This window comes from Anabas testudineus, chromosome 14, assembly GCF_900324465.2.
Source record: "Anabas testudineus chromosome 14, fAnaTes1.2, whole genome shotgun sequence".
NCBI lineage: Eukaryota > Metazoa > Chordata > Actinopteri > Anabantiformes > Anabantidae > Anabas > Anabas testudineus.
This window is the reverse complement of record NC_046623.1, coordinates 12,789,551-12,809,128: the sequence shown is the minus strand read 5'-3', so window position 1 is coordinate 12,809,128 and position 19,578 is coordinate 12,789,551. Positions and strand designations below refer to the sequence as shown.

Genomic DNA, 19,578 nt, shown 5'->3' with positions numbered 1-19,578 from the left:
TTTTACCTACACTACTGATATATTGCTAACAACAACAACAACTGTATTTAGTCCAATAATTTGGATTTGTGAAAGGAACACAGCAGCCTCCAGGGGTCATTATTGAGTCTTCACATATTTGGTTAAAATAGTTAAAATAAAATAACACCTCAATGCCAAAAGGAATTGGAATAAACGAATCACTGGTCCATGTGTGTACGTCTGCAACTTTCTTGGAGCCACTCATTAGTGTCACACACATAATGTAGACGCCTATGAAAATGCTGCTCCAGCTGCAATGATTTTCTCATTTCCATATCAATGTAGAAAATAAGGTGTGAACATATTTCAAAGGTTGATTTTGCCCATCTCTTCTTGGAAGGAGATGCTTTAGGCATATGCATATGATGAGTTAATCAGTGATGGAGAAAGGAGAAAGAAAACAACTTAAAGGGTCTACACTATGTTACACAGAGGCGGCACAGGTTGTCAGTACAATTTATAAACCACAATTTAGAGTAGGTCCAAAGTGACCTACACTACCTCCTCTAAAGGGTCCAAAACAATGTGCATATCAAATGAAGTCAACCAAAACAAACAACAAAAGCAATCTTTAAGGATTGAAGGACAACTCCAGTGTGATTTGACTTTTTATTCCCAACTTGTCCGCCTGTGCTCCAGTGTGTCACATCAGAAAAGGCCACCTTTAGGACATCTCATATATAAAAATAAGATTTTCTATGTTTGTACAAGCATACAGATGTATTTCAGGAACAACCTTGTTAGTCATCGTGTGCAGCCATCAGGTGTGATAAAACCTTGTCAGTGTAGCACAGTCAGTAAAACAGTGCGTCATCCTTTTTGCCGTCTGCTCTTAACGTTGACAGGTCTAATGAGTGCTAGAGTGGGCACAAGTATAAGTATGCGCACTGATGTTTAAAGGCGTTTCTACTTCCATTCATGGCAAATTGTGAGAGTGGAAATGCGGCTGGTGTATGTGCATCATTAATTGACATTCATGAAACAGAACTAGGGACATGTGCGTGTTTAAAAATCTGGCAAAAAGAATGAATATGGATATTTGTATCTTTGCGTATATACATAGATCCTGTGAATTCATCAAAATTCCTCTTTACTCACATTTGGAATTGTGGATTATTTACCTTTCTTGACACATTTGTTAAAGTAAAATACAGTAAATCCTGCAAATGTTCTTGGTTAACAAACCTGCTTGGATAAGAATGAACTCCTTGGAATCTGTGCCCATCACATTGGTTGCTGTGCAGTTGTAGGTCCCAAAGTCATTCTGGGAATCAGGGTTAATCTGAGAGACACAAAAAGACAAAAATTCTAAGAGGTATAATTATGTAATGTGGCAAGAAGAAATGCAGCTGCAACTATAAACAAATGCTGACAATATCTGAGAGCTATAAAATCTCTGTGTTTGATCAACTCCTGTGTCAGTGTACAAACGGTGCAGCAGACCTCCAGATAGCTGATGCTTGGCGTGTTGTATATCGTTACGCTGGTGGTGTTGGCACTGGGCAGCTGGAAGCCGTCTCTGAACCAAACCACAGAGGCTCTGGGGTGAGCCTCTACCTCACAGCTGATGTTGGCTGGGTTCCCCTCCCATGTGTGCACTGTCACTGGACCAAGGATCTTTGGAGCAACTGCAATAGCATAAAAGGAATGAAGATGGTCAAATTATGAAAAAAGGCAAGTGTTTTTTACTAGGATTACTAGACTAGGATTTTGTTTACTGTCATGGTGGCCTAGCTACAGTTGTCTTTTCTATATGTTCAGGTCAAAATCTTTAGGAAAATCAATTTGTGTTTTAAATACAGTGTAACACCAAATTGCCACTTTTAGCCCACTAGATGCACTAGTTTAGCAACTACATAACATTTCAGTTTCTCACAGAGCCATTATTACACAGCAAGTCTTATAGGCTCATACCACGAGCAGCAGGAGCATTCAGCTAATAAATAACAAAGATGCATGTTGTCAGTTCCAACTGCTGCAGAAGATTTCAGCCGGTTCATTTTGGGCCTGATGAACATTATATTAATCTGCCTCTCGTTGCTACTGTTCTTTTTCTATATTTGATACCTGCAGAGATACCAATAACACTAGGCTTTGCTGTGCAGTGTAAACCTCATATAACAAGCAGCTCTGACATGCTGACTGAATTTACTTAATACTATATACATGTAGTATTACTTTAACGCTGGGCTTTAACTTTGAGCATCATTATTAAGAAATAGGAGGCTATAAGAGGACATTATTGTTTTGCTTCATTGAATCCTAGCATTATATCTTACCCACATTACTGGGCAGTGAAGTCTATTTTGCTTCCTGTGTGCTGTGAAATGCCGTAGCTCCTGACACTGCTGGAGCTTTGCTTCTGACCCTAGATCCTTGAAAAATCTCCAGTGTACTGCAGCTGGGATTGATGGACAAGGCTGAGTCAATAGATGCTCCATCTCCCGAAACCCTGATTAGTCTCTCACTCTTTCTGTCAATGCTGCTTTTGGGCCTCATTGACTCTCTACAGTGGCTGTGATCTGACTGTTTGATTTCTGTAACCTCAAAGCCTGGTTGAGGTGAGACTATTGATATATTTGCAAATAATGGGAGTGTATCTGCCAGTGGTGCTCACATAGGTCACGCAAAGCATAAAATACATACAAACATACAACAGGGAACGTGAGCTGGGTTTAGACCGTGGTGAGACAGGTTAGTTTTACCCTACTGATGATGTGTTGCTGAAATACTAATCCTGCTATTGCAGAATGAATACAGCAGTATTAATTACAAGGGATAATATAGAATATAAACTATAATAGGTACAATTTACACATTTTTGTCCTTGGCAGAGTAACAAAACATTAAATATGTGTATAATATACATTTACAGTATGTTTACAAAAGCATATATTAAAAAAAATTAATTTGTCAATTTGCATCTCTTGTATGTAGTCTCAGCAGTTTGTAGCTTGTCCATTGAGCCCAAAAAGCTGTAGGTTAAATCAGCAACATCTTTCTCTCGTTTTTTGATTAACAACACTTTCACATTGACACTGATTATTTTGTAAGTGAATAAGCATTAGTATACTTTTATTATTTTTATAAATCTAAATGTTTTGAAGATGGTGAGTTTAAAAACCGAAAGTAATGCACATCAGTAGGACTATCCAAGACTGACGTGAGTACATAATGAAGTGACCTTCTCCGAGTGCAAACTGTATTTTTATTCATGCTAAGCAAACTTCGCCGTGGACAAAATTCAGTTCAAACAGAGATGATATTAACACTTTCCTATCAGTCCTTCAGCAGCAAACCTATACACACTAGCCTAGCTAATGTGATCATGCTGTGCAGCAGATAGGAAGTTCCATGCTTAGATAACGTCTTCATTGTATGAGTGGGCGAGTGAAGATAGAGAGGACAGAGAGTGAGAGCTGTGCTCAAGACAAAGCACCTTTTCTTATCAATAATTGCTTGGCAACAGTGAATCAGCTACTGATTACTTACTGATTACTCCAGCTAACTGCAAGCCCTCAAACAACTCTATCAACGTTGCATTGTGATTATATCTGAGCAAATTGCTGGCACATTGAGAGCAGGGCATATTAATCCAATTAAACGTTGACTGGCTTTATTTTATTCTCTTTTTTTTTTTTTTTTTTTTAAACCAAGGAAACATTTGATAGATTTCAAAATTAGATCAAGTACGATTTTGGATTCCACTTTCCATGTTCGATCTTTCCAGGCATGTGCTGCGATTGAGTTAATGCATTGACAGGAAATGCATGCAAAACACTTGCAGTGCTAGCTTATGAAAAGTGCATATGAACTTGCCATATCTGAGTCTGCAGCACATTGCGATGCTGATGTTAGTGTCTCCAAGACAGCTGAGTGTTGCAACACATTAAGACTGGTGCACAGCTCAAAGACAGTTACTCAGCTGCTGATCAGACAAGGTCATTTAAAGACTAAAGGGCTACTGTACCCCTGAGGTTATGTCAGAACTGAGACCTTTGTTTCTATGGTGCATGGCCCCTGCGATGGTAAGCAGGGGCCATACATATATAGATTAACTGTTCACTACTGACTTCACACTTGAACTTTGCAGCTGCTGCAATAGGCAATAGACTGTGAAGAGTATTTGTCCAGTCTGTAAGTCTGTCTTTGTGAAATCAGCTCTTTATTCTTTTGTCAATCTATCTGAATCAGTGACGCTCCTATGGACAAACAATCATAAAGAGAAACCTCTTGTAGACATGTCTTCAGGGCAGCCACAAAGCAGGTGATGATTAGATAAAAGGCTTTATAAGCTTTTCTTGTCTGGACAGACATGCTCTTATTCCTATTGTTATATTACTAGTGCTATTGGATTTTCTGCCTACCAGCTTACAGGTGAAATTGAGGGCTAATGAACAAAGCCTAGAAAGTTTTCGAGATGCTGTCAAAAGAAATTTTGGCTTTCCAACCTCCAACATCAGAGTTTTTCTCAGTGCATCTTGTCTATTGAAAAGATCAGTAACAGTTACTTTGCCACAGACATTCAGCTGATTTTATAAATGTTGGTGTGACACTCGCACCAGAGTATAGTTATTGGAGTGTGGTCTCTAAATGTTGATTAAATGCTGATTAAAACAACAGTCGTTCACCAGCTGTTCTTTCGGCACATTATTTTCAATTAGGAAGAAAGAGTCGGGTGACTTACAGCGTACTTCCAGGAACACATGCTGGTTGTCCTGACCAATGGAATTACTGGCAGTGCAGAGATACTGGCCGGCATATGTGAACTGGACATTTTTCACGGTGAGAGAGGACACTCTTGCATGGCTGCGTACCACAATATTTCTATCAAGGCTCTGTAAAAAAGAGAAAGAAATGATTGAAAATGAATGTACACCTTGCTACTTTGTTGATCTAAACACTGGAATAGTCTTGGAAAACGGACAAATAAAGAAATCAATAGAGAATATAGAGTTATGTATTTGGTTTGTTTGGAATATTCACAGAATAAAACTCGATGGCCTGAGAACTCAGAAAGTGATGGACACTGGTTGATTGACAGTCGACCTACGTTAGGTGAATTACAGTGCTACACCACACCACAGTTATGACCCGCTGAATGGAGAGAACATAATTACAGCTGCAATGAGGTCTTAACGCTGACACACAATATAACACGCACACACACACAAAACAAATGATAAAGTTGGTATTAATCTGTTCTTTTTTTTTTATTGTAAATGACAAAACAAGGAAGTTGGAAAAACTGGAAATGACTAACACTGGATTTAGTCTGTTGAGAGCTGAAACACACCAGCCCTATCCTCTGCTGTGTGGCCAATATACATGAAAAATGTCCCTGCATCAGCCTGGAAATCAGCGGGTAAATAAAGCCCCGGCCAATAAACTGCACACTCCCATAATATGTCGATTGCTATCCCTACCATTTAGCAGTGTAGCTGCAAGTTTGCAGACAGTCTAATTGCTGTTGGAACACTGTAATTGCAATTGGGACAAATGGCTTGTTAAACCTTGTTTATATTTCGCAGAACACCTTTATTGCTCTGCCTGCTTAGTAGAACCTGTGTGATATGCAGGGTCAACGAGGATGTGTTCTGTCAGCTGACATCTGAGTTCACCTACTGGCATTTTTTAATCATGTGTATGTTACTGAATACAAAGGATGCGGCCAAACGACAGAATGCTTTATTTACTGCTCTGTTCTTTGTTCTTGATGATGTTCCTGGTAATATTGAACTATTTTCACATGTAGTTTTGTTTTTTTAAGAAATGCAGGTTTCCCTCTGGGTCAGAAATTCATATTTATTTTTACATGGCATGCCTTTCTGTCTTGCAAGTGCACTGCAGAGGGGTGTGAGTGAGAAAAAAAAGACATCAATAATGAAGAAGAGCCGTGTAGCAGGCCCTATAGAAACTGGCTGTTAAAAATACAGTAACAGCTTTTCTTCCCTCTGGGCGACACATGGTTCAAACCAACAGGGGATATACATCTTCCTCCGAGCTGCCATGATTTTATATTACTATTTCAAGCATCCTATGCTCTTCAGCATTTATGCTTTATAAATAATTTAATATTTGTTGTTTTAGCATTACAGAATGAATTGTTATCCTTTACAGAGTGAGATGATGCAGATGTGGCAGAAATATTTCTGCTGCTTGCCGAACATCTGAGGGAGCGTCCTGGAACATTTTGAAAGGGCAGCATTAATCTTGTCTCACTGCGGTGACATGGGAAAGAGCTGTACTGGGCACATTGTTGGAATGTAAACAGAGATAAGGTTAATGGAGAATAATGCTTTAATGACACAACAGAGGCAGAATTGAACAGGCAGACCTTTCAACAGGATTTATTCATTAATTCCAATGAATCATTTTAATTATACAAATGGTAGACCTGTAACAGAAAGCATGGAACTGATTTTTCACAGTTTCCCTTGTTTGTGTAGTCACTGCTTCTTTGCTCAGCGGGACACAACCGTCCCTCTGTTACATAACCAGTCAATACATGTATTTCGCTTGTCATATATTCTGTACTACGGTTATGGAAGAGACTGCTGCCTGCTCAATCCTTATATGAGCTGCTTCTGCATTTTCAATACATTTAAATTAAATTTGACACAAGGGTAGTTTTTCTAGGTAATCAACATGCAAATGCATTTTTTTTACTTTGGGGCGGGGGGGACTTCGTTTTTTTCTGTTAGTACCTCTTCACCAACTATAGCTCTTCTCACTCTATAAAAAGATGTTAATTCTGCATCAATGCCATGCAGGATTTTTGTAGCACACTTTGAAAGAGCTCTTTGGCTCAGTGGTTTGTAGATTGACATGTTATCATCAGAATACTAACATGCTCATACTGAAAATATTAACATTCTTATATTAACATGTATGATGTTTGCCATGTTCACTATCTTTGTTTAGTATGATTTAATGCAAACATTTTCTGTTTAGCACTAATTCCAACTCCCATTTTTTGGCTCAGCTCCGTTTTGAATCTAGCCAAGGATGTAAATTGTTCACTTGAAGCTTAATAGAGAAACTATTTCACATTGAGATTTTACAATTCAGAAACCACAGAACTGGGATTCTAATGATTTGCACTTATGCAAGTAAAATAGACGACAAAGAAAGAACGTCAGCTAATGTTGTTATCAAAATTATTCCATGTAAATGCTGAAGTGGGGCTGGCACACAGAGGCTGGTGGCCCTGCTCGATGGTGAGAAGCATATCAAGTGGGAGCAGAAGCAGATCCTTTTACCATAGATACATGTTTTTTTGTTTTTCATTGCTGCAGCGTAGAAGGACGATTAGAATGATGAAAGTAGGGATGTGTGTCCTTAAATAGAGCTGAGGGCGACAAGCTGAGCCAACAATGTCCTTAAAAATGTCCTTGGTATCAAGAAATAAAGCTCATGAGTAACTGTCTCCTAGTTTTGTGACTGGATCGTTCAGCAGGATCTGCTTTTACACCTTCTCCAGAAAATGAACAGTCTATTTAAAGTAACTCTGCCTTTGAGTGTTCCTGAGTGTAAACATACAAAACTGGTTGAGTCCACCCTGGGATATTTGCCGCTGTTTAATGTGGTGTAGCACAGTTCACTAACTTAACAGATATCTAAGCTGCTAACAAGGACAAAGAGGGATTTACATTTACTATTACATCTAATTATGATGAACACGAACCCATTATGCTAACCACTTTGTCTCTTAAGGGTCACAGGGCTGCTGGAGCCTATCCCATCTGTCACTGAGCAAGAGGCAGGGTACATCCTCTGGTCGCCAGTCTATCACAAGTCTGACATAGATGATAGAGACAGGCAACCATTCACACTTACATTCACACCTACGGGCGATTTAAAGTCACCAATTAACCTAACAGCATGTCTCTGGACTGTGGGAGGAAACTGGAGTTAACCCACACAAGCACAGAGAGAACATGCACACTCCACACAGAAAGGCACCTACTTGAACCCTGATCCTTCTAGCTGTGAGGTGACAGTGCTAACCACTACACCACCGCGCTGCCCATCACGATAAACAGCTGAATTATGCAGGATCTAAAACACGACCAAGTGAATTTTCCTGATTTTATACATCGGACGGGCTGAAAGCTCTTTTGGGCACTGCTCACAACAATGTCATTCAGCAGGCAGATTATTATAATCAGACTCCGATCTGGTGAAAGTGTCAGTCTGCTTTCGAGAGTGCATTTCTTGATGCAATAAAGACACCTTGTAAAGATTTGGCAGCTCTCTGTGGCTTTTTAACTTACATTTATCATTGTGACTAATCATATAATGACTGCTTGTTAGCAACCCACGATATATGCCTATAACAGAACTAAATCCAACCAGTGTCCAATGCAAGAAAGGCCTAAATCTTTAGCAGTGACTATAGATTTGTGTGATCTATACTGGGTTCTTAGAGATGCATTCATCAATAGCTGATTCTATAAAGTGGGTCTGTCCATAATGTTACACAGAACTATTACTGATAATATCTTTAGGGACAGAAAATAGACTGCTCACTCTACGGACAAATTAGTTTAGTGATATCACTGTCTTTTTTATCTACACACAAGCTATAGTCTCAGGAAGCTTTTTCTCTCACACAGGTTTCTCTCACTAACTGTCCTCACCTTGCAGAAACTAGAGAAAAGAAAAGGATGAACTGTTAAAAGGGTGTGAAATAAAAATGCATTTTTCTATTGGCAACCATCTACTGAGTAGGAGCAATATTAAACTGTATCGAAAACTAAACTATACTTCTATGAAAGCACACACACAGTCTACAATAACAAGAACCTACAGTGCAGGTCCACAAGTAATTATGTGCAATAATGGCCAATGCATTGAGTGTGTATGACCTGTCAGAGTCACAGATAATGTAAGCTAAAAGATTACAGATAACATAATATAACCATTGTAATTTTCACAACACTATGGACGTAGTATTTGAATTATTCAGTGACTTCATAGGCTGATTTTAGAAGAACACAAATTGTTAGAACTCATTTCTTATTCTCACATCGAAACTTGGTCAAGTAAATTAATTCCATTTCTGGTATTATGTGTGTAGGAGTGAGTGAAGTTAGCTTGTTATTTTGTGGCAGATCTATTCAAAGGTAGTGGTTCTTATTTTGTGGAGGTCCAAGAGTTTGCATGTTGCCTTCCAGTCAAATGCTAGAGCAGACTTCATGCATAAAAGTGTTTTCGAATTTATAATTAATTGTGTTCTCCCATTGCATGGTCAAGTTCAATTTTTAAAAAGAAATATTTGTTACTTGTGTTCTAGCTAGTGATGTCTGTGCCTCAAATGAGCACACTACAAACATAATTTCAACATGCAGACTCTTGTTTTAAGACAGGCTACATCTTTTAAAACCTCTCTGTTAAGGTTTAGTATAGCTCGGTGAGTTAAGAGCAATGACTGGCACATAGCAGAGCAGAAGGTGTTTTCTATGTCACACTGTAGAGTTCCTGGAATACAAACAAACCGATGCAGGTCTGAAAACTAACCAGACCATGCAGCAGGAAATAACAGCATGCTATATGGCCCAAAAATGAAACATCTACTTTGAGACACTGTGACTGTCTCTCCAACTCAAGACAGAATTTGTCGACAAAAATAAACATGGACAAGTAAATAGGGCAAGTCTAAATGTGTACTGGAACTAAATAGATTTAATGTGCTGTACTACGTGTCTAATGGTCTACATATTTAGCGCACAAAATGTAAAGCACATTTAATATGGGCTGAATGACAACACTTCTGCTCTGCAATAAAAAAGGGGTGGTCTACAGTGTAAGGTTGGGCTATTACAACTACACTCTGACTACGACACTTAGTAGCTATACCTCATATTTGTCAGGTCGCGTCCAAGAAGCCTAGAGAGGACAAACACAAGGGAAGCAAAGACAAACAGCAACACAGTGGAGCAAAGTAAGCTTTTGTAAAAGACCCACACTGAGAGAGAGTGCAGACTGAATTTACCCGCAGGAGATGTGCAATGATTTCAGCTATCAAAACATCTTCTCTACACTGCTGCCAATCATTTTCCAGGACATATCAGAGTGCATTTTCTGCCTTCCAGGCAATTTTTGATTTACATTCACTTACAGATGGTACGCAAATCAACCTGCAGTGACACCGTGATTAGGTAATCCATCACAGTGAACTTTTTCTCTCCTTTGCTATACTATTGTTGATACTAAAATAACCTGCTGTGCAACTGTAATTGTAACTTTCATAAAAACTCAGTCACAGTGAGCACTTGCTATCACTGCTTCCACAGCTACGCAATGTAAACACAGCAGCAGATGTGGCGCTGAGGTCAGCAGCAGTGGCAAGTAGAGAGAGGACAGCTGCTATGCTACTGCCACAGGAGTTCATGATGGTTCAACTCTTGCTGACTGACCGCCGTAGTTTAGACAATGACATTGTCAGACATATACAAAACGAAATATACAAAAGCTAATTAAGCAGGTAACTGAATAATCTGAATGATCCAACAGACATGAAGACACACAGAACTCCAAAAGCTCCAAAATCTGATTATCTGGACAGAATAAATACATGATACTGTAGCAAGACTTCCTTAATTAATATTATATGGGTATTCATTCATCTACCATTACGCTACTTACCACTCTGGTGAGATTTCTGATTATGTATATCACATACATACATACATACTTAGGCAGGTAGTGGTTTTGTGCCCAAAATGCACCAGTGTTGCTGGGTGACTTCTCATTGTCTGAAAGCACCTCAGTGCTTACTGTGATAAATTACGCAGTGTCAAGTCTGTTTATTGATTTTCACACCCTTGTGAAATAAATGGAAACCAGTTCTTGCCTGAAAGGATAACACATCCAAAGAGCTACAACATGCATTGGCATTAAACACATGATTTGTAGTTAAGCAACTTCAACATGTTGTATACATACTAGTACTGTCCTTAGAAAACACAATGAGTAAAAAAGCTGGTGAATTTACTTTTTCATGGGATAATTTTGAATTATTTCCTTATTTTTAAAGCAAATATCTTTAATTTTGTCATAAATACAATATAATGCTGCAATAAAATATTAAAAACAGGACAAGCAATATTAAACTATGATCTGATGTTTTCTAAAAGTGAAACATTCAGTGAGTGACTGCTTTGGTGAGGTCATTTTTTCTGACTTGGCAGTTGAAATATGGGCAGGGAATTTACAGAACTGTTCAAAATGCCCAACTGGAGCATATTTTCTTAAAGCAAAGCAGAGGCTTCTCAGTTGGTTATTAATTCATGTTCTGTAATAAGAGACAATTTGGAGACACACTACGGAAATCAGGGCACTGAAGCTAATTATGAGAGAGCCATTACTGGTATCTAGGGACTTTGTTTTTCTAATCAACATGTCTCTCAGTGGTGGCGTGTACCACTTATCTTCCTTTACTATCAAGTGCATACAGGTAATTGTCATCTCATGGTCTAAAAACACAACTGTTATGTGTGAATGGGCAAATAACTTCAAGATCACATTATAATCCTTTGTTAGGAGATGATGGAATGATCCCATCCACTTCACTTTTTACAAGACATATTCAAAAGAGGCAGCGGCAGCCAGTAAAATTACTGCTATGCCATTCTGCTACACTATGATTATGTCTGTGCTCTTGTATTCTGGGTGATATGATGTCGAGGACACAGCACGGCAAATGGGAAACAGACCAATGATGAATGACGAGCAAATGAAAATTAGTGAAAGCCATTACCAAATGATCAGCCGGGTTTTCTGATCATAGCAGCATTAAATCAAAATTGATCTGACAGATAGATGGGAAATACAGGGATGCTGGCAGCCTGTGAATGGAAGAAGATAGTTGGTGACAAGTGTGTGTTGCGATGGCCAAATCCTGTGTTGCAGTTGGGAGATAAGATTCAGTAAGTCACAATGCAGCCATGATTGCACTCAGATGTGTGCATCTTTCCACTGACGGTCAGCAATAAAATCCACTGTTGATTGGGCAAACTAGAGACAGCTTAGTTGATTTAAATGAACACATTTCCCCTTTAGTAAATCTCCAAATCTGAATTCAGGTTCAGAAAATTATCCATGAACCTGAAAATATTTTGGACTGAACACTGACAAAGACTTGTTTGCTGAAACATGAAACTTAAATCTAAATTTGAGTGATCACGCATCACATGGAAACTAGAAGCTAAATGTTAACTTAGTTTTCTCTGTAAAAACATAGACTTCTCAGTAACAGAGATTTCATGCAATGCTGAAAGTCAGTGACTGACTAGTTAACTCATTTCCTACAAAGACCTGCTGTTATAAAAGAAAACTGTATTGAGCGTGACAGGGAGTGATTAATTATGCAATACAGAGTGAGTCATATTCAAGCCAAAGTAGCCCATAATAACCAGCTATAGCTACATTAGCTATATTATTATTATGACATTTTTATTTCATTCAAGTAATTTTATTGTGGACCAGTAATACTTTTTCCTTGGCCTAGTGTCAAACGTGCTATGAAGATGTATTTGTAGTTTTATAGTTTAGGCAAGCTGGAGCACTAACCAGCAGACAGTACTAACTGTTCTTCCTTAATCAACAAACCTGTGTGAGGCTGCAAGGTAATTAACCTAATACTGTTTACTGCATTTACTGCGGAAAATCACACCTCTAACTAATCCATGTACTGCTCACATGATGCATGTTGTCAGAATAGACAGTTTAGGTGGATTTTTCAAAATTATGCCATTTTAATGAGGTGATAAGAGCATATGAATAGACTTGGGATAAGATTCTCTCTTAAGGCCGGCGACTGCAAACACGCTGTGGCCACTGTAATGAAGAAATTGCATAAGGATGATATTCATAGCTCACACAAAGCCTTTTACCAAGTTCTATAGCCAAAGCGTTAATCCAGTGTTATCTCCAGCTCTCCTGAAGGACATGAAGAGAAAAACGAGGATATACACCAAAGCATGGCAGAGATGCATGACCGTTATGTGGCTTTACACGCACACTTTCCTCTTATATTACATTCATCCTGAGAAAAAAAACCCATGCCTACTTGTTTCTAAAATGGATTATCACAGCAGTTAGCATGCCGCATAACTGAGCTCAAAACAGTCTCATTTAAAAATAGAGGAAGAATCAGGTCATCTGGCTGAAAATTACCTTAATTTAATTAAAATCTTCATGTTTTCAGCTCTTTCTTTGCTTTTAGTGAGATTTTTCCAAAATGTCAACTTTTAAATGCTAATTATTAATAGAGAGTGGGAGGATACTGTACAACACTTGTGAATATCATGGCACTGCAAGATTTTCTGGCAATTTCCACACACTATGCTCTAGTATGTTTGTGGAGAAGACTGTCAAAAGTTTAGAGATGACAGAATCCAAACTTGTCTATAAAAAGGCCACATTGAGGGGTATGAAGCACAATAAGCAGTTGGATGTCATTGCCCAGCTACTATACACTATTAATGATTTCAGATGGGGCAGAGTGGAAATTATAAAAGTTAACTGAAGTCATTTCAAGAGTGAATGAGAAGCGCAAGTCAGTGGGCCGGCGACTGAAATGTTCAATATTAGTAGATATGTTAGGTCTGTGATGGATTGGAGCCATGCCCTATTTTCCTGAAATAATGGACTATTTAGTAGAGGTTTGTTCATTAACAGCAACTATTTGAGGAGTCCATGTACATGCAACTGGTAACAAGATCGGCAGTGTTTGCTCTGCATTGCCAAAAATAATGTAGCTCATTATGGACAGCTGGCGCACATTATCTTGTAGCATGCAGGAGTTTATTCAAGCATTTGACCAACAGAAACCCATTAGGATTACAATATTGGAATCTGTGCACCCCTAAATGTGAATGGAAGCTTTGTATTGTACTACAAATATAGTGCAAACATTCCACATTAAAAAAGTTTTCAGTGAAACACCAATGTAAGATATTTGCAATTTCATAAATAAATGTACGAACAATTAACACTTTCCTTTCAGTAGTGTGCCAACACACTGCAGGGCACTTTGACCTTTCTCTCTAAAGAGAAATAAAAAATAAAATACCAAAGATACTGGTCTGTTTGAAGGACTTCTGTTATTTAATAATGCACCAAGTGGAATTCAATATTAGCAAAGACTCGTTTTCATATGAGGTCTCAAAAATTCATCTGATCACATTAATCCTGCATATGTTTTAATAGCTGGTCTGTTTGAAAGTGATACTGCCCATGTTAGGGGGGGGAAAAATGAATAAATAAAAAAAAACATCCGTACCTGCTCTCCTTCAGTGAACACTCTGTTTTCAAAACTCCAGGAGATGGTGGGTGTGGGGTCACCTGAAGCCTCACAAGTCAAGGTGACTTGCTCATCAAACTCTGAAGCAGTCTGGTTACTCAGGTAGGTAATCTTAGGTTGCACTAAAGGAAAAGACCAAGAAGAATTACTGAAACATGAATTTGTGGACACCTTTTTAACTAAAAAATATCCACATAGGCGCTTTTGCTAGAGGTCAGGGTCAAACCCAGGGCCTTCTTCCTCTGGGGGTTCAGTGCTAATCTCTGCACCACAATGCTGCCCCACATTTGATTCGTATCTGATGGTAGTTGTGTTATCAGAAGTTGTAGGTGGTAAAACCTGTAAAACATTTGGTTCTTTGTAAATATAAAACCATTAATTGGCACAGGCTTAAATACCTGGTACAGTAGAAAAGTATACAGACAGGCTTCATTAGTCTTGTAGTTTCATACCCCATTGACACATAATAGAACTGCAAGCACATGATTACATAAGGCTGGTGCAAATTCCCTCATGCAGAGAAACTCTAGTGTGATATCTCTGAATGTCCTAAAGGGGTGGCTTAATTAGTTTTCGATAGGACACAATTTTCTTTAAACTGTATTCTTCATGCTGTGTAACCCTGCACCCAGCCACTAGCAAAGCAGTGGAGGAGTGTACCACAAATGTCAGGAAGTACAAAAGAAAAGGCCAGCGAGAGAAAAAAGAGCCACAGTTGTGTATGTTCTTGTAAGCGAATGGAGTTATTCTCTTACCGAACACGTTCAGGCTGACTTCCTCGGCTTTCTCTCCTGCCTTGTTCTTTGCGATGCAAGTGTAATCTCCTTCATCCACTTTCTTGACATCTTTTATTACCAATTCTGAACCATCCTCGTTCAGGCTGTACTTATCACCCGTTTCAAGGACAATGTCGTTACTGTAGCAGAGGGGGGAAAAAAAGGAAAAGGACATAGCGGAGTTCACATCACATACATTTTCTTATGCAACTTGAGGGGCCTATAAATACGTTTTTGAACTTTGGGGTTTTATCTCAGGGAGAGAACAGCTGGTACCCAACGACTGAAAAAGCTGTCCTGTAGCTGTACTGTATGCCTCTTGTTTGCCTCAGCTCTCCGTTAGTACTTACATCTGTGTTTCTAAGAAGGCCACACACCAATCTGATGATAACGCATGTTTTTTGTGTTTGTGTTTTTTTTTTTCCATTTTAGTGAGAAAACACTCTATCAATCAAGACAACCAGAACTTAGCTAGAGGTCAGAATATTGTTTGTGCTGAGTATTTGTATGCCTGGGGAGCAGCCATCCTGGTGCATTTTGCAGGCAGACAGTGAATGACAACCTTGTGTCAGCAGCCCCAGAACAAATAGGGCTTTACCTTTCTGTTTTTTTTTTTTTTTATATGCCTCGTCCATCTGTCCACCTAAACCCCTTACTATCTCTCTATACGCTCTTCGGCCATGAACTGCCTCCTTCTCAAACTCAAGACTCAGACCACACACAAGCTGTACTGCTTCTAAGACAGCAGCAAACAGCATCAGTCTTCAGTAGTTGTATTAGGCCAGATGTCAAAGTATTAGGAGTTACTGTGATGCACCAGGCGCACGGATGACATGTGCATTGTACAAACAGCTATGTGATTTTGTGCAATTTCACAAAACTGGGTGGTGATTTTGGTGTCATCAAAACACACTGACTGAAGTTACTTGAATATACCAACTAATGGCAAACTTATTGCTTTTATGGTCTGCTAATCATCTCCATTTTAAATTTTGATCCATTTTGGTCCAATACCTCGATTTTTCTTATTGCAGATGCTAATGAATCTCTTACCAGAACACCAATTTCTTCCTATTTCATTTTATTGGGAAAAAGTAATATGGAAAAAAACATGTTTATTTTCAATTTGGCCTTTTGGAATAAGGTGTCCATTGTTCATAACATAACAACAGAAAGACATTTTTATAACAATATTGTATGATTGGGAATGGATTGTTTTTGAGTTCAGTAACAAGAAAGCATTTCATTTAACATTACTGACAGAATGATCATTAAAATTAAATGATCTGACTCGTTAATGACATAAAGCAGGAAGTGGACACTGATGTAGAACCAGAGCCTCATATAGATGATTATTGTGTGGTCAACAAGATGTTTAACTTTGACACCAGTTACTGACTCTTTAGCTTACTGACCTCCTGAAAATCCAAATATTCTAAGGGTAATGAGATTTGGGAATTATTAGTTTAGAATGGGAATGTGCAAGATAAGACATGAAAAATAAGTAGTGGTTAACTGTTATGATGTCAATGTGTTGACTTTATATATTTTACCTTTCTCATTTCGTCAAATTGTAGCTATATGTAGTAAAGATTAATTAAATTACAACTAAGATCTCAATCATAATGATGAAACTCATTTGTCAAACAATAATATAAAGCTTTAAAATTGAATAAGATCGGTCTAGGATGGCAAATTTATTGCTGTTACCCTACACACCATTATTCTCCTTGAACAGTAAATTTAGCTATATAGCACTTCTATATTGTAGGATTTCTATATAAATATACTAGACTATATTTAAAACAACCCAATTTGTGTTCCTGCAAGAACTTTCTTTGAATTGACAAGTAATTGACAGCCTCGTTATGTACACATACTGTTGCAGTTGTACCTCACTAAAGGTTTAAAAGCAGCGCCTGCTCTTTTACCACACAAAGCTGACGAAAAATGGTGTGCAATTTAAATAGTGTGTGCAGAGTGGAAACCCGGCTAATATTACTGATCAAAGCCTTTTAGCTCTTGTTACAGTCATGGAAATGTAAATACATGTAAATCTCATCATTTCTCCCACACAACAATTTGTAGGCAAGGCCATGTAAATTCATATTTTTGTCCTATTTACAAACACTTTACAACACCAACTCTCTGAAATGTATGTTGTGCACATGCAGTGGCTTTTAAAGGGAGCACAATCACTTTCAACAAACATTTTGGTCAGTAAGGCTGAGAGAAGCTGCTGGCTTCATCAAAGTTTGCATCATTTGATATCAGACTTGATAAGAAGGCTCAATTTATAAAGGAGCATAAAACCGACAGTGCCTGGTGGATTACTATTGAATCAAACAATTTGCACCTTCATTTGGAGTTGAAATGCCCTTTCGGAAGGCTTGTTTGGAGCTTAATTTGTGGATATTTTAATGAGTACAATAAATATTGTATGTATGTTGTTAGTGCAGAGAACAAAGCTGGAGATTATAATTAATGGGTCAACATGTTTTGGTTTTTTTGCATCTGGACAGGTGTATTATTAAATCAGATATTGTACTGGTGTTTTATAGGGAGTCTTAGTGTGCTTAGTACTTTGCAACCAGTTAAAAAAAGCAGAAAGACCTAATACAAAACCACAACTTCATTTAAAATGTTGTTTGTACCTTCCAACCAATATGCAGGAGGATCAGGCAGCAGTGTTTTTAATGGCTTTGTACTGAGGTGCTGCCTTGAAATAATGGGGCTCATAGAGACTGAGAACAGGCTCTTAACTGGATAAAATCAATATGAATGCAATTTTAAAAAAGACTAAAAAGGACTAATTCTTTTCTTTTCCCTTGCAGTTACTGGCTCCTGTTGTCAATGAGCCACCACTTTACGTGGCTGCATTTATTCTTTGTGTAGAAATCGATCCACTATGAACTATGAGTGGATCAGGAGCATCTATTTTTTACTGTGTACTCAGCATGCTAATGGTCACACACACGCTGATGTAAAACAGTAACTGAATGGAAACCTTTCTTGATTGTGCAGCGTTGTACATCGGTGTCTAGTTACCACATGTGTGTCTGCACATTGCCATTGTGTCCAGCAGCTGGAGACAGAGGGAAAATACAGTATAGCCCAAGCACCTGTAGAACTCTCTACTTGATGATCACACAGGCCTCTGATCACATTGTGATACAGATTATTGACTACATACTGTTTCTAAAGGGCATAGTCTCACCCTTTCTGATGTAATAGAAAGACAGTAATAGAAACTTTGTGTTTGTGTTTCTGTTATACTTGTCTTCATGAATGCTTTTCAGCTACTTTGATTTTAAAATTTTTGTGAGGGTGGGAAAGTTAACCCAGCACCGAGTATCGACTATATTTCTGCAGCTCATTCTTCTTCACATCTTTGCTTTGAAGATCCTTAGGATCAGTGGTAGATCTAAGCAAAACCTCACTTGTGATCCTACTCATCAAAACAGGCCTGTGACAGGTGTGGATGACATACTGTGCCCAGGTGACGGAGGGTTCAGGGAAGCCGTCTGCATCACAAGCCAGCAAAGCAGAGCTACCAATGTCGGCTGTAGCGTTGACCTCTGGCTGCCTCGCACGGATGGTGGGAAGCACTAAAACAAATGAAAAGCAAGTGATGAAAGCACTGATTACACTATCTCACACAAGTGTTTAAAAATGTATTTTGCTATTGGCTATTTTTTTCTAACTGCACCACTATGACCATCAGTTAGACATGACTGATGTTTGAGGCCGAACATACACAGTGTTTTTACAGCACCACTCTGGGCTAAAGTATAGAGCAGATAAGAAAAAATGTATATGGACCACACATTACTTAAGATTTTAAAGAACATATCTAGGGTTGTCAGGCTCATCCAAAAACACTGACAGGTGCACTGCTTACCATTAACAATGACTTTGATCATTCTGAAGTCGATTTCTCCTCTGGCCATGACACGAGCCTCACAGGTGTACATGCCCTCATCTGTCTTCTTCATGCCACGGATCTGCAGATGGCCATTATCCATGTTCTTGAATCGCACTGAAACAAAAAAGGCAATAAGGCAAAACACGTTATTCAACATTACAAAGACTATACCGACACAGCACGGCATTAAAGGTAAATTTGTCAGTCTTATCTGAATTGAGTAAAAAACAATATGCATCTTATATAGTTTCCATATGGTATTTTGTCTGGTTTGTAACATAACACGAATAATCCATTCCAAACATGATTTCTCAGTAGATTATCTCTTGTAGTGTTTCCCTCTGAATAAACACATTAAAATTAGCAATGAATTCTAATTTTAACAAAACTCCAAATGGAGAAACATGATTGGTTGCAATAGTTTAATGCTCTTTAACACATTTAGATGTAAAAAGCCAACAAGTTTCTAACTGAAGTGTGAAATAATCAGACTTTGTACATAAATACCAGTAAAGGTTCAGATATTTTAAACCTGAAATAATTAA

General features: G+C 38.3%; 1 protein-coding gene across 9 annotated transcripts in view; it reads right to left on the bottom strand.

Moving 5' to 3' along the window:
• ncam1a (neural cell adhesion molecule 1a) overlaps positions 1 to 19,578 on the bottom strand; it is a 195,575-nt gene that overhangs the window by 38,731 nt on the left and 137,266 nt on the right. For 6 of the 9 annotated variants that reach the window (XM_026372147.1, XM_026372150.1, XM_026372153.1 and 3 more), the window contains exons 5-11: positions 19,010 to 19,147; positions 18,599 to 18,716; positions 15,088 to 15,248; positions 14,312 to 14,454; positions 4,709 to 4,859; positions 1,465 to 1,649; positions 1,207 to 1,303 (exon numbers count right to left, since the gene is read on the bottom strand). In XM_026372147.1, the coding sequence (XP_026227932.1) occupies positions 1,207 to 1,303; positions 1,465 to 1,649; positions 4,709 to 4,859; positions 14,312 to 14,454; positions 15,088 to 15,248; positions 18,599 to 18,716; positions 19,010 to 19,147 (993 nt within the window). Of the gene's footprint in view, positions 1 to 1,206; positions 1,304 to 1,464; positions 1,650 to 4,708; positions 4,860 to 9,882; positions 9,913 to 14,311; positions 14,455 to 15,087; positions 15,249 to 18,598; positions 18,717 to 19,009; positions 19,148 to 19,578 lie in introns of all 9 variants that reach the window. The other 3 variants (XM_026372146.1, XM_026372152.1, XM_026372149.1) reach the window with 1 other exon arrangement.